At 39.4% G+C, this 15,934-nt stretch overlaps 2 protein-coding genes across 2 annotated transcripts; both read left to right on the forward strand.

Annotated features, from left to right (window-relative positions):
• Positions 1-7,089: 7,089 nt before the first annotated feature.
• On the forward strand, positions 7,090-15,259 carry LOC109396999 (bifunctional purine biosynthesis protein ATIC). Its single transcript, XM_029860100.2, has 4 exons — positions 7,090-7,245; positions 13,108-13,187; positions 13,320-14,688; positions 14,749-15,259. The coding sequence occupies exons 2-4, from the start codon at positions 13,169-13,171 to the stop codon at positions 15,131-15,133; spliced, it is 1,773 nt and encodes a 590-aa protein (XP_029715960.2). The 5' UTR covers positions 7,090-7,245; positions 13,108-13,168; the 3' UTR covers positions 15,134-15,259.
• On the forward strand, positions 13,169-15,133 carry LOC134291841 (bifunctional purine biosynthesis protein ATIC-like). The gene is made up of 3 exons (XM_062860115.1): positions 13,169-13,178; positions 13,320-14,688; positions 14,749-15,133. Exons 1-3 carry the CDS (start codon positions 13,169-13,171, stop codon positions 15,131-15,133), a joined length of 1,764 nt encoding a protein of 587 aa, XP_062716099.1.
• Positions 15,260-15,934: the final 675 nt, after the last annotated feature.

Raw genomic sequence — 15,934 nt, forward strand, 5'->3', positions numbered from 1 at the left:
TGTCTTTGTAACGCAAAAAAAAACATCATTTTTGAATAAATATTTCCCAGGGGGACTCAATTATGCTGTGAAACAACGCAAATTTCAAATTTCTACGCTTACTTTTCGCAGTTTTTGACTGTATTTCTTGTAGTGCGACAGATATGGTTGGAAATGCAACAATGGGACAAATATGGCTTGGTATTTATTTTCGAAATTTCAGAACAAACTAAGGACTTTTACAAGTTTTCATATAAAATACACATACAATTATACTGATAGGAGGAAAAAAGGGAAAAATGCTGAAAATCAACATGGGACAGATATGCTTAGAACGGCAGCCTAGTGAGTGTTTTGACCGAATGGGAGCTCCAAAGAAGTTTTGATAATTGAACAATATTTCAATAATCGAAAATCTCCGAGGTCACTGGTATCAAAGTATCATTCCTGAGAAATATTACAAAGAGCAAAAAAAAAAATGTCATAGCTAATTTTAGCTAGATTTTAAATTTCTGAAAATTATTAGGAGACAGCTACCAGAGCAAGCGTTTTTAGCCGATATGGGCAACTAGTTTTAATGACAGCTTCCCCAAACAATGATCAAATAATATCCTAAGTTATTTTATAATAGGGCGACAAAGGGTATGATCGGCAGGTTTGTTCTCTTCGTCATGGTTTTTTTTTGTGAGGTCAGCTTTTGTAAAGGTCAGCTTGGTTGGGAAGGTTTGTGGCCAGCTCTGTGTTCAAGAAGTTTCAAAAAGCCTTTCATAACGAAGAAAACAAAACTGCCGAAAATACGTAAGTTCCCCTATATTCTGAAAATTATTTCAAGCTGATTACCCATAGTGTCAATAACCGATGTTGGTCATTGACAGCAGCAGCATCATCCCCAAATAACTCTCATACAGTATGCGGCAGGAAAAAATGCGAAAGTGTTTTTCAACTTCAAACCTCATTTTCGTCCATTTGACATTAACCAATCTATGTTTCAACGTTCCATGATCTATAATAGGCTAGTTTTCTGAAAAGTTAATTAAAAAATTTCCCATTTTGGTCACTAACCTTTACAGGGCGGCGCCTGAAGATGAAGACAACCAGAATTTTCAAACCGCAGAAAATCGCACAGGTCGCTAAATTTCGCATCTGATAAAACAAAATTTTTGATGTTCTCTACAATATCATCAAATATATGTACTTATTTCATCTGCTATGTGAAACTACATGGCTCTGAATCAGTGTGGTCTGGTTGTTCATCGAATTTGAGCTAATTTTGTTACTGTTATAATCATTTTGTTTAATGACCATTGGGCGCGCAGTTTATTGATATCCGCTAATTAGGCCTACATTATCATATGTTAAACATCAAATGTGTTCATTTTTATTTTTCAGTGCTAGAATATAGATATTGACTGATACACTGTCATGAAAAAATAATCATATATATCCCATATTTAGCGTGTAATAGTGCCTTGAACTTTTCGCATTATTTCCTGCCGCACCCTGTATTAGTGTTAGATAACACTTTTTGAGCTTCCATTCGATGTTGTAAAGCAATCAGTCAAACCCTTTATGTCAAAATATAGTCTACAATGTACAATCTACAATGACACGTGTCAACTTGTGTTCCTAATTTTGCTAGTCGTCTTCTGCATATCTGTGATCATCTCAGTCCGAAGTATTATTATATTCACCGTAACCCTTTACATTGTAAACCGTCCTAAGCCCTAGAGGAAAATGTAACTAAATTCCTGCTTTTTTTCAGTGTTATAATATACCGTCAAAGATATAAAATAAAAATAATGATTTTTTGTCAACTTACAGGGTGTTAGGTTCCTGAGTGCAATTTTTTCAAAGGGTGATAGAGGACCATAAATGGTGAAAAAAAAAGTTCTACGCGTATGGTCAAATTTCAACCGTTACGCAGTTAATAGAACCCATGTTTTTGACTCTTGCATTAACTGGCTATAACATGAAAATGGTCAATTTTATCGCAGTTTTTTTACCCTTATTCAAAAGGTTATTGAATTTTCTATCAAATGGCATCTTTGAATCGATTGGTTTAGTTTAATATTTAACTATGTTTTCTAGAGCAAAAAGCTCAAAAGTAGTGTTTTTTACCCTTCTTACACCCATAAGAAGGGTATAAATACCGCTCGAAAAACCGACTTCCGATCCGAGGCCCGCAGGGCCAAGTCTCATATACCAATCAACTCAGCTCGACGAACTGAGCAAATGTCTGTCTCTCTCTCTGTGTGTGTGTGTGTGTGTGTGTGTGTGTGTGTGTGTGTGTGTGTGTGTGTGTGTATGTGTGTGTGTGCGTATGTTACAAAAAAAAGTCACGCACGTTTCTCAGCCGTCTGACATCCGATTTGGATTCTCTTAGTTGCAAATGAAAGCTACAACATCCTAGTAGAACCCTATTGAATTTTATTACGATCGGACATTTGGTTACCGAGATATCTTTCGAAGAGTACTTTGAAGTAATATTGGTAACTTTTTGAGAGATCCCCCGTAACGTGGGTAGATCACCTTAGAATGGTGCGTTGCGGTGTAAGATCTACCAAATCAAATTTTGATCTTGATATTTACGGTATTTTCAAACATTCCAAGGTCAAAGTTTGATGTTCTTTTTTTGTGTTTTGTAGTATTTGTGTTCCAATGTACTGCTAATTAACATTTTATTTCAGAAGGATTCAGGTAAATGTATCGTACGATATAAATAATATTTTTAAAATATGTAACTGTGGCGAGCGTATCACTAATTTGTAGCTTATTTGACGTACGATGTTAATATTATTTTATATTTCAGATTATCAATCGAAGAATCTAGTAATTCGACCAAATGCCAACAAGATGACGAGGATGAATTGGGCAGACAACTGATTCGAAGCAGTCTAACAATGGTGTGCCTGAACGTTAACCAAGCGTATCCTTTGGAGTTTACCCTTCCACTAAGAACACCCAAATTCCCGTGACACCTAGGCCTGAGAGATCGTAGAGTTGTCTACATTTTTCATAGGTGTCCAAAACTAACCATCCTTTCCCATTCCTCAGCAGTCGCAAGGACGTGGCCAGGACAGTGCTCGACCATTGGAGGATTGCGTCAGTCTTGTCTAAGAGTCAGAGATTAGTCCCAAATCTTTGTGCTTTGGTTCGGACGGGAAGGAGGCAACCCTCATAACAGCGGTCTAGGACTGTACCACCTACGAATTTGTGCGACTCGCTTAATGCTAATGCTAATGCTAATGCTAATATTGGTAACTTTTTGAGAGATTTTTGACATTTAGCATATTGATGAATATCTCATCCGTCTGTCAACCGATTTGAGTTCTCTTGAAAGCAAATAAAAGCTACAACATCCTAGTAGAACGCTCTGAAATTTTATTTCGATTGGACATTTGGTTACTAAGACATATTTCGAAAAGTACTTAGGAGTTATACAACTAAACTTTTTGAGATTTTTTACAAAGTGTATCAAACTAAATATCTCAGCCGTGTGTCAATCGATTTGGGTTCTCTTGGCACCAAATGAAAGCTACAACATCCTAGTAGATTGCTCAGAAATTTTCTTAGGATTGGACATTTGGTTACAGAGATATCTTTCGAAGAGTACTTAGGATTTATACAACTAAACTTTTTGAGATTTTTGACCAGGTGTATCATAATAAATATCTCAACCGTCTGTCAACCGATTTCGGTTCTCCTGGAATCAAATGAAAGCTATAACATCCTAGTAGAACCCTATACAGTTTTATTAGGATTGGACATTTGGTTATCGAGATATCTTTCAAAGAGTACTTTCGAGTAATACAGGTTAAACTTTTGAGAGATTTTTGACCAAGTGTATCATAATAAATATCTCAGCCATCTGTCAACCGATTTGGGTTCTCTTAGCACCAAACGAAAGCTCCAGTATCCTTGTAGAAGGCCCTGAAATTTTATTTCGATTGGACATTTGGTTACTGAGAAATCTTTCGAGGAGTGTTTCAATAAATTCCTTTTTTTATTATTATATTCGTTTGTTATCTTGCATAAGCTTTTGACCAGTCTATGGGAAATTATTGTTCAATCAATAATGCTGACCTCATATAAAGTGTATACTAGCAGATTATTGTTTTCAATAAAATTATGAATAACAAATTACAAATAAACAGGAATTCTATGAAAACTAACAATATATTAAATGAGAGCTTTGAATTTATATATTGTGGGAAAAATGAAAGAACTGGACAGCCAAAATAACTAGCTAATTCCAAAACTGATTAGCATAGTAGATATATAATTTTTGTCCTTTTTACACCATAACCATGAATACTAAGTACTTTGGAGCTAATTTATTCGACTGATTAACAGATATTAGACAAAGTGTATTTCGCTGATTTTCTTATCCATTTGTTAATCGATTCAAGATCTTTTGGCAGTTAACAAAAGATACAATATTCCAGAATATGTAAGCTATTAAAAAAAAAATCATACAAGATTCTAGAAGGTGTCTGGCATTTCTGGTACTTTAGCCCATGGTCCATGATGCTATTTTGGAAACCAATTCACTAGATGCCAAATCCACAATATTTTCTAGAACTTTTGGTCTATCACACAAAATAAATATGTCAAATACAAATAATACAACAAAAGTTTTTATAAGTGTAAGAAGGGTTCTGTTCACCATAGGTGGATTAAATCGGTTTTTTTTTAACAATTTACATATTAACCCTTAAAAGATGTGGACAACTTTTTTGCATAGATTTACCAATAGCTTTTGACACAGTGGGTGGATTTTCATCACCAAAATGTTTTATCAAGGGGATTAGTTGTGCTATCATATGCATATATGGAGGTTAAGTTATGCTAGAACATTTTGGAGATACAGCTGGAAATGTAGTGTACACCACTTGTTCTTTACTCTATTCCGCGTTTTATTTCTATGTACATGTGATATGTTTCAATGAAAATGACTTAATATTCTTTGTTTGGGTTGGGGCTGTTAAATAGAAATGTCTTATGTCCTTTTACAGATGTAACATAGATCTCCAGGTCATCCAAATCGTCCAGAAGTTTTGAACTTTGTCTACTCTGAATACAAATAGTTGTGTTTACTTTTTAAATCACTTGAACATGATAAATTACATTCAAATATACATTTTGAAACATGAAATTATGGTAGTCATGACCTGGTGATGTTCTAGGCAACTTCAAAAAGCTCTGGAGTTCTGATTGTAAGGCCTTTACCTGTAATAGTAAATCAAACTAATGTATGAATGTCAGAACTGATTTCATTAGGTCCATACATGTAAATCAGAGTATGAAAGACTAACTGCATATCAATGGCGATACCTTAGGCCATCCAAATCATTCTGAAGTGAAGGCCTTTATATCTACACCCGTAATAACGCATCGGGTGCATTTCAAATTTGGTATAGTGCGTTTTGGTAGTCATAGAAGATCACTTGAATCATATGATACTTGTATACACATCATAGAGGCATCCTGGATCATCCGAACTATTCTGAAATTGAGAAATATGGTTTGAATTTGAAATGGTGTGGTTTACGCAACAAGGTGCAAAATGAAGATTTTTACAACACGAGTCGTACATTTATCCAACGAGGCTTGCCGAGTTGGATAATTACAACGAGTGCTATAAAAAGTCGAGTTCTGCACCGAGTTGCGTACAAGGTTTTTTGCAATTTCATAAATTACCGCTTGAGGCTAGTTTTTAACCAAATTTTGGCATCAAACTGCACACTGATGTTCATAGGCATGTTTAAGAAAGTATGATCATAGCAGGTTATATTGTGCGTTTAGCACTAAATTGATTTCCGAAAAAACTTCATTGACTTCCGCTGCCTTTCCTATGCTTTAAACATAACGTCGGAAGTAGTGCGCTGTACAGTAAATCTGGTTTGCTATACAGCGCACTACTTCCGACGTAATGTTTAACGCATAGGAAAGGCAGCGGAAGTCAATGAAGTTTTTTCGGAAATCAATTTAGTGCTAAACGCACAATACTGGGCAGTTGTTACAATTTTTCAAACCTGCATCCAGAAAGCATCAAGAAGTTGATCAAAACTGAAAACAGTGCTGTAATGGTTCATTACGCAACCCAAATCAGTGCTGTAATGAACCGTTACAGCACTGCTAATTTGGTGTGGGAAAGTAGGCCTTTCCCTGGCAGATTTGCGTGAGGTAAAACAGCCTATTACGATGAGAAAGTGCAAAAATAAATAAACCCTCGACAGATGATGAGGCAAGCAATGTGCGACTTCACCTTTGGCGCGAGAAGCCGCGACGTTCCAAAACACGCGACTTCGTAGTTTCTGTTGAGATTCCTTATGGATATTACAAATACATTGCCATAGGTAACCGGTTAGATAGAATTGAAACTCGGTAGCAGCTCGAGCAGCAGCTCGATTCTATACACAACATATACCTATAAATAGTCTGCACGTCCATATATTCTAAATTCTTATCAGTGTAAAGCTTGAAAAATATGTAACTTGCCTCGTTCATTCAACAAACAAATTATGAAGTTTTCTATAGTGTATGTGTTAGTTTACTGTGGTTGTCGTGAGATAACCATGCCGGCTATGTGATGCTATGCGTTTTAAAATATAAATAGTACATTATTTAAATAGAAATTTGTGTTTGAACTTAATGAGAGATTCATTCAAAAATTAAATTATAGATGATTACTAGCAATAATAACATTAAAATTCTTATATTGAAAAAAATACAAAAAAAAAAAATGGTACATCAAAACTTTTTAGCTTTTATGTAGCTTTTGATTGGCATAGAAACATTTATTTGTCTTTTTACTATTTCCTTCAGTCATTTTTGAAAAAAATAGTTCTTGTATTTTTTTGCTTTTCTACGTAGAGTTTAGCTACCAACTATTCACCTACCAAAAATGATCATATGGGAGCTTTGAGAAGCTTATGATGGATTGGATTGTGTATGCCACAGCAAAGAATAATAAACAAATCGTTTAGGTGATTGAGTGTGAGAACGAACCATAAGCAGAAATATGATCTTGTTGAACTCCTAAGCTTGATGATAGTAGTGATGCCTTGCATATAGGTACCTGTTAGGGACCCATATAGATATACGTTAAAGGCTATACGGTAGTGAAGTTCTGAGATGCAGTTGATTAGTTTATTGGTACAAACCGTTCGGAGAGGAAGGTGATTGATGTTGAACTCGTTTTAATACACGTGTTTTTCTAAGATATTATATTGTTTGCTGTTTGTTATCAATTTCACACTCAGAGTAAGTACCACTTTCTTGAGATATGGGTGAAACTCGGTAGTTTATAACGTCGATCGTGAACTGAAGAGTAGAGTAATGATGAAAGCCGGTAGAATATCCGCAGTAGGTAACTTCTTGTAGGTAATGTAGGAAAAGTAAATGAATCCCACGGTAGTTAATTTCAATTTAGTGAGAACTCATCCTCAAGGCCTCAATGTGGACAAGCTGTATCTATGTGATTTTCCATTTGAAATAGGCCCACACTTCCAAGCAAAGGTTTGTGGCCTTTGGGACCTGATTTTTTGCAAACGTTATTATACAGTTTTGTTAACGTATTTTTAACGTATTTCTATACTTTTGGCACTCAAAAATATAAAAAAAATGGCAAAAGATGGGGAAAGATAGTTTTCCGGATGTTCAACTAACATTTTCTGCGCTATAAGCTTCAGTCATTTGATTTCTGTTGTGTAACCATCGAATTGAAGCAGTCAACGCTGAATAAAAGGGAAGCTTGTCAAATATAAACCATAAGCTAATACACGGCTGCAAAACAAGCACCATACAGCTACCAAACTCTGTTTTCAGAAATCAATCACGTGTCACTGAAGCTGCCCTTACTGCATTCTATTCCAACTCCGGGAGATGTGAAAACTTGAACAAATCGCCAACAAAACAGCTGCTACTGTACAGTAAAATTCGTAATACTGACAAATCCACAAACCAGCAGCGATTTGAAGGCCGTTACGCGATATCATTACAGCTAGAAGCTGTAATAAAGAATCTGTTGGTATACCAACACAGCTTGTTGGATGTAAACACGGAACTACAAATTAACCCAAATTTAAGTTATTTTGACGCAATTCCGGTCATCCGTGGAATTTCTCAAATTTGCGTCAAACAGCGATAGTGGTCACAAGGTAGTTCTCGTTTGATCTGATATTAATATGTTACAGTAGTTCGACCGGATTAATCAGTCGTCACGAAGTATTCAAGAAGATATAAGTCGTCGTTTGGGTGAGGCTGCAGGCTCAGAAGTGTTCCAGGAAAGTTTCACAGATATACAGGTCTGTGTCATTTGGCATAAGGTCTTTTGGCATAAAGACAGCTGGCACAACGGTCTTCCAAAAACTCACGCAAGATCTACAAGTGTCATCAATAGGCTGTTGCAGCATCCTACAGGTCCATAAAACATGATTGTAGCAGAAAACGATTTGTTTTAGCGTTACCCTATGAAAACTATGGGAAAATGCTCCAAATTTGGTCAAAACGCTTTAAACGCTTTATCTTTTTGTTTCAAATTTCTCATCAAAGTTGTCTTAGAACCACTTTTAAAGCTAAAAAAACGCACATTTTCGTGCGCGGAAAATGTTGCTACGTCATTCCGTTCAAAATATGTTGATGATTTCCTAGAAAAAATAGGCCCTTTTTAAGTATTTTTTACTTGAGTTACAAAAATAACACCTCTATAATTTCTTGATATGTTTTATAACAACATTTTTGCATGCTGGCAAAAGATATTTTTAATGTTTGCCCCAACCCGTCATACCCAGGTAACAATTTGATGTTGTACAAACGTTTCTCCAACTAGTTTAAATTAGCCTTCATTTGCACAAAAGCTGAGCACAAGAGGTACAATCCTTTATTCAGCTCCTGAACATCTAATTTTGGTGATTTTATTCAACCTTCAGCTGATTTGAGGTTCTTTGGAAGGCTGATTTGAGGCATAATATGCGCTTAATCAGTAATCAATCAAATTTATTAATTGTGTGAAAATAAAATAAAAACACTTTCGTGAGTCTATTTTTACCTTTAGCTGCGTCTTTTTCCTGAAGAGATGTTTAGGAATGTATAAAATAATCTGTGGGAAAACTTGGAATTGAACTTGGACTTCCGGATTTATAGTCACTCACCTCAGCGCTTACACCACACACAATTGTATACATATCCTCGAAAACAAGAGCATTACTTGTTGAGTCTGAATAGTCAAGAACATAAGTTGAACCACAGAGAACAGACGTCTATCTTCGCTTTCTGCCTTGTGTAAAACTTTGTAACGGTCATATCAAAGTATGTGGTTATGCTCCCGTTGCGCGGCGCTAGCGTTCCATCACTTACATTGTTGTGTTGTCAAATTAGTTTCCAGTGCTCGCCGTTTTTGGCCGTTTGGCGCTCGTGTCGCTTTGTGGGCTAGTGTATTTTAACGCTGAACACTGCCATCGTGGGGTCAAATCGACTTTATAAGTGGGGCAGTCTCCGTTGATGGCGTTGAGGTACACTTAAATCTTTTACACACGATTTCAACGTATTTTTGTTCGAGCTTAAACGTCTGTTCTCTGTGGTTGAACTAAGTCTTTATTAAGGCTGAAGAAGCGATGTGGACATCACGAAAACATGCTTGGGTCAGCTGTCAAAAAATATTTGATTAATGGTTGAACAACAGATGAATAATTCTGCATGTTGGTGTATGTTTTAAAGCTAGTTACCCAGATGAATAATATTCTATACAACTTGATATTGAGCCATCTATGTATTTATTGCTGATTAAAGAGGTTGAACAAGCCATAATGCCAGAAAACCGGTTTTTCTTGAACCACCCTAAGCTGATTCAGAAAAAAATATCTCTAGATCGTTCAATTTTAAAGATGCATAAAAACTGTCCTTAGCAAACTTGCTAAAAGTTGATGGACCTACAACTTTCCCGAAGAATGTATATAGTCATTGTGTAATATGATCACTGTTCCATCTAAGGGTCTTTTACACCATGCTGACATCAGACATGGTGTTCATTGTATCATCCAGGCATCTTATACGCCACAATTGAATTTTTTGCACCAATTTTGTAATTCATGCATCAAAATAGCATTCCGTGGCCCAATTTGGGAATCAGTTGAGTGATTCTCAAAATGGGCCAAGGAATGCTAACTCCTGGAAGAATTCCTGGAGAATTTTCTGGAAGCATTCTACGAGAAATCTCTGGAGGAATTTCAGGAGTAATCCCTCGAGGCATTACTAAAGGAATGCTAGGGAGTATTTCTAGAGGAAGTTCTGGAATTCTGGAAAAAATCCTGTAGGAGTTCCTTGAGGAACTTATGTAAAAATTTCTGGAATAATTTTGAAGGAATTGCTAGAGAAATTCGTGAAGGCATTGATGGATGAATCGTGGAGGAATGCCAAGAAAAAATCCCTGAAGAAATTTCAGTAGGAATCCCTAAAGGAATTCCTATAGGAATCCTTGGAGAATTCCCTGGAAGAAACCGTAGAAGGATTCCTGAAGAAATTTCAGGAGGAATATTTGGAGAAATTACCGGAGGAATTCTTGGAGGGGTTCCTGGAGGATTTCCTAGAGGAAATCTTGGATGAATTCCTGAAGGAATTACAGGAGGAATGCGTGGAGGCACTCCAGGAGTAATCCCTGGATGAAATTCAGGAGGATTCCCTGAATGAATTCCTGGAGGAATCCCTGGAGCCATTCCTAAAGGAATGCTTGGTGGAATTTGTGTAAAAAGCTCTGAAAAATTCCTGGAGAAATTTCTGGGGAATTCCTAGAGAAATTACTGAAAGAATTTTTGAAAGAATTCCAGGAGGATTCCTGAAAGATTTTCTAAAGGAATTTCAGGAAAAGTTCCTGGAAAAACCATCGGGAGAATCTGGTTGAATTTCTGAATGAATTAGAGGAATTCCTGGAGGAACTACTGAAGGAATTTCTGAAGGAATTTGTGGTAGAATTCCAGGAGAATTTCCTGGAAGTATTCGTAGAAAAATTCCTGAAAAAAATCCTGGAGGAATTCTTGGAGGAAGCGCTGAAGGAAATCTTGGAAGAATTCTGGAAGAAATTCCTGGAAGAATTTGTCGAGAATTCCCTGGATGTTTTCCTGAAGGAATTCCTGGAGGAACCCACAGAGAAATTTCTCTGGAGGAATCTCTGGTGGAATCCTTGGTGGAGTCCCTTAGGAATCTGTGAAGAATTTCAAGGATAAATCCCTGGAGAGGTTACAGGATGAATCCGTTATAGAATTCCTGGAGGAATCCTTGGAAGAATTTCTGGAGGGATTTCTGGAGGAATTCTTGGAATAATTAATTGAAATGTCTGTAGGAATCCCTGATGGCATTCCTGGCGGCATCCCTGTAAGATTTTCTGCAGGAATCCCTGGAGACATTTCTGAAGAAATGCTTGAAAGAATTCCTCGAGGAATTTCTGGGGGAGTTCCTGGAGGAATTCTTGGAAGATTTTCCGTAGGAATCCGTAAACACACTCCAAATTCCTGAAGGATAAATACCTGGAGAAATTTTATGAAAAATCCTTGAAGGAATTCCAGGAGGCTTCCCTGGAGGCATTCCTGAAGGAATCTTTGGAAAAATAAATGCAGGAATTTATGGAAGAATCCGTTGAGGCATTCCAGGGGAAGGAAGGGAATCCCTGGAGGCATTCCTAATAGAATCCTTGGAAGAACTCCTGCAAAAATCCCTGGTGGAATTCTTCGAGTAATTTCTGAAGGAATCCCTGGAGGAATTTCAGGAGGAATCCCTGAAGGAATTTATGGAGGAATCCCTGAATGCATTCCAAAAGGAGTCCTTGGAAAACTTCCTGGAGGAATCCGTGGAGGATTTTCTGGAGGAATTTCTAAAGGAATTCCTGGAGAAATCCTGGAAGGAATCCCAGGAGTGGCAGTCGAAATACGCGTATATGTCAAAGGATAAGCATAAAAGGGTGGAATTGAAAGTTCCAAAATTGACTAGTTTCCAAAGATGTTCTAGGAATTTCAAGAGCTTTTGAGAGAAAAGGCCTTAAGATCTACAAGCGTAATCAATGAATTGTAGTTACATTACTGATGCGGTGCAACATCTTACAGGTCTATCTCCAAAGATGTTCCTGGTCCTGCTCCTCCAAGAACTTCCGCGAATTAAGGCCTTAAGATCTACAAGCGTAATTGATGGATTGTTGTTGCATTACGGATATGGTGCAGCATTTTACAGTTCCATCGGACACTGTTCTAGAAATAACTTGGAACATTGTTCCTCCAAGAACTTCCGCGAGTAAAGGCCTTAAGATCTACAAGCGTAATCAATGGATTGTTCTTATAGTACTGATACGGTGCAACATCCTACAAGTCCATGGAGTATTGTTCTGTAATGAACTAATTTTCAAAGATGTTTTAGGTGCCCCGTGAATAGAGGCCTTAAGATCTAGAAGGGTAATCAATGGATTGTTGTTACATCACTGATACGGTGCAACATCCTTCAGGTTTTCCGGTTGGCAACAGCAATAGAAATGCACTTCGGTAAACTTCATGAGGTTTTGCCTTGATAAAGAATCCAATAATAAGATGAGAGGGTGATTTCTGTTTGGGTCCTCCACGGTATTTATCCAACTCGACAATCCTCGTATATAAGACGTTGAGTACAAAATTATATAAAAAAAGTTGAACATCTAAGGCATAGAGCAAAATGGTTTAGACATGATGAACAAATATTCGACAGAACAGCATTGTCCCATAACTGCTATTGCCTAGATGAAATAGTAAACATTTGAATAACGAACAATATGGGTAGTTTGTTATCAACAAAAGTGCAAAATACGACCATGAAGTGAACACAAATCATCATCCGTGTCGTCAACAAGTACCAAGCCTTTCCATTTCTTTTACCTCTCCGCATCACTGATAACCTCCGCATTATCAACTGTACACCATTTATAATATTTTTCCTCATCAATAAATTTATGTAGCTGCAACTAGCAAATGTTATTGATCCAGCTCCTGAATGCTCCCCAGCAACGTTACAATTTTCCTTCTGATAGTGTTGTAACTGCATGATGACTTAAAAAAAAAAATGGCTGAGTAGAAACCTTATCACTAAGCGTTGATTTCGTTCACTTCGTTACAGTTTACTTCCAGCTACGCTCAGGAGAGGATCGTTGAATTGTGCTCTCTTCCACCAAAGAATCATGGCGAGCGGTAAATTAGGTAATGGTTAAATATGCTAGTTCTTGTGACATTCCTGGTTTTATAACGCTTTTAGAGCCGTAATAAAACTTGAAATGTCACCAAACATCATTTACATTCTATGCTAAGTTCTAACGATTTTTACGGTTACAGCTATTCTCAGCGTATCGGACAAGTCCGGCCTGTTGGACTTCGCCAAGGGCTTGAACCAGCTCGGTCTGAAGTTGGTAGCCAGCGGAGGTACCGCCAAGGCCGTCCGTGATACAGGTATTCCGGTTCGCGATGTATCCGACATCACGAGTGCTCCGGAGATGTTGGGAGGTCGCGTGAAGACCTTGCACCCAGCGGTCCACGGTGGAATCCTCGCTCGGGAGACTCCGTCAGATTTGAACGACATGAAGCGACAGAACTTCGAGTTCGTCCAGGTGGTGGTGTGCAACCTGTATCCGTTTGGACTGACCATCTCGAAGCCGGATGTAACCGTCGAGGACGCCGTGGAAAACATCGATATCGGAGGAGTTACGCTGCTGCGGGCGGCAGCCAAGAACCACAAACGCGTGACGGTTCTCTGTGATCCCTCCGACTACGGAAAGGTGCTCGATGAGATCAAGCAATTCGGAGATACTACGGAGGCAACCCGGCAGATGCTAGCGTTGAAAGCATTCACCCATACAGCTGAGTATGACAATCTGATCTCCGATTACTTCCGGAAGCAATACTCGGCAGGAGTTTCGCAGCTAAACCTGCGGTACGGTATGAACCCCCATCAGAAACCTGCGCAGATCTTCACCACTCTGGAGAAGCTTCCGCTGAAAGTCGTCAATGCCTCGCCAGGCTTCATCAACCTGTGCGATGCCTTGAATGGTTGGCAGTTGGTCCGCGAACTCAAGAAAGCCCTGGGTCTTCCTGCGGCCACTAGTTTCAAGCACGTATCTCCCGCTGGAGCTGCCGTTGGAGTTCCGCTGACGATGGATCAAGCCAAACTGTGCATGGTCGATGACCTGTTCGACAGCCTAACGCCTCTGGCAACGGCTTACGCTCGCGCCCGAGGTGCCGATCGTATGTCCTCTTTTGGAGACTTCGTAGCCCTTTCGGACACCTGCGACTTGGCCACAGCCAAAATCATCTCCCGCGAGGTATCCGATGGCATCATCGCTCCGGGATATACCGAAGAGGCTTTAGAACTGTTGAAGAAGAAGAAAAATGGAGGATATTGTGTCCTGCAGATCGATCCCACCTATGAGCCTAGTCCAGTGGAGAGGAAAACCCTGTTTGGACTGCAGATGGAACAACGGCGCAATGACGCCGACATCAACAAGGCCTTGTTCACTAACGTCGTAACGAAGAACAAGAATCTCACTGATGGCGCTCTTCGAGATCTGATCGTTGCCACGATCGCTCTCAAGTACACTCAAAGCAACTCCGTGTGCTACGCAAAGGACGGTCAGGTGGTCGGCATTGGCGCCGGTCAGCAGTCTCGTATCCATTGTACTCGCCTTGCCGGCGATAAGGCCGATAACTGGTAAGATCTTCAAATCATCCTTGCGATCGTTTTTCTCATAATTCCTTCTCACATCAACAGGTGGCTCCGCCAGCATCCCCGCGTGACTTCCATGCAGTTCAAAAAGGGCGTCAAGCGGGCCGAGATCTCGAATGCCATCGACAACTACGTCAACGGAACGGTCGGTAAGGACATGCCGCTGGCAAAGTTCGAGTCCATGTACGAAAAGGTTCCGGAGTTCCTCACCGAGGCGGACAAGCAGAACTGGGCCAAACAGCTGACCGGGGTATCGCTGGGATCGGATGCGTTCTTCCCGTTCCGGGACAATGTCGACAGGGCTCGATTGAGTGGGGTTTCGTACATCGCTAGCCCGTCCGGATCGACGAACGATGCCGGCGTCATCGAGGCTTGCAACGATCATGGTATTGTGATGGTGCACACCAATCTGAGATTGTTCCACCACTAGAGGAGTGGCACATTTTTTTTGCGAGCAGACTACATGCTAGATAGATCTGAAAATTTGTAACAGCAGTTGTGCCTTATTCTTGAAGTACAATTATGTCGAGTTTAAGTAATAAATATCATTACTCTATGTTTATACACACATTAATAGTGACCGACCTGAAGTTCTCATATTCCAAATAGTCGGCATTTTGTGAATGGGGCAGATTACCATTTCCTTCCATTTATCCGGTAGTTATTCGGGCTATCTTCCGGTGCAGACAGGTGACCGTCCACTTCTTCACCGACGTAGTTGTTTAATCCGTTGCCGTGGTCTCCCGTCCCTACGTCCTCCACGTCATTCAGGTGCTTATCGAAGTGCTGCTTCCACCTTTCGATCACCTCCGGTCCGTCCGTTAAGAGGCTCTTGTTCTTTACCCTGAAAGTCTCGGCTCAAGGCACGAAGCCGTCGCGGGATGCGTAGAGCTTCTGGTAGAGCTTCCGTGTTTCGTGGGAACGGCACAGCAGTTCCTTTTCTTCGCACTACGCGGCGCTTTTTCTCTAGAAAGAGGCGGGTCTGATGTTTTCGCTTCTGTTTGTAGCGTTCCACGTTCTGCCGGGTTCATTGCTGCAGCATTACCGCCCGTGCTGCATTATTCTCCTTCAGCACCGTTCTACACTTCTAGTCGAACCATTCGTTCCGTCGACTTCTTTCTACGAACCCGAGCGTGCGTTTTACTGTACTTCAGCTCACCCTCACCTTGATCCTCAACCTGCGTATTATTTCTTTGATCGGTCAACAACCGATCACGCGCCTGTGCATATC

This window comes from Aedes albopictus, chromosome 1 (genome assembly GCF_035046485.1).
Source record: "Aedes albopictus strain Foshan chromosome 1, AalbF5, whole genome shotgun sequence".
NCBI classification, from domain to species: domain Eukaryota; kingdom Metazoa; phylum Arthropoda; class Insecta; order Diptera; family Culicidae; genus Aedes; species Aedes albopictus.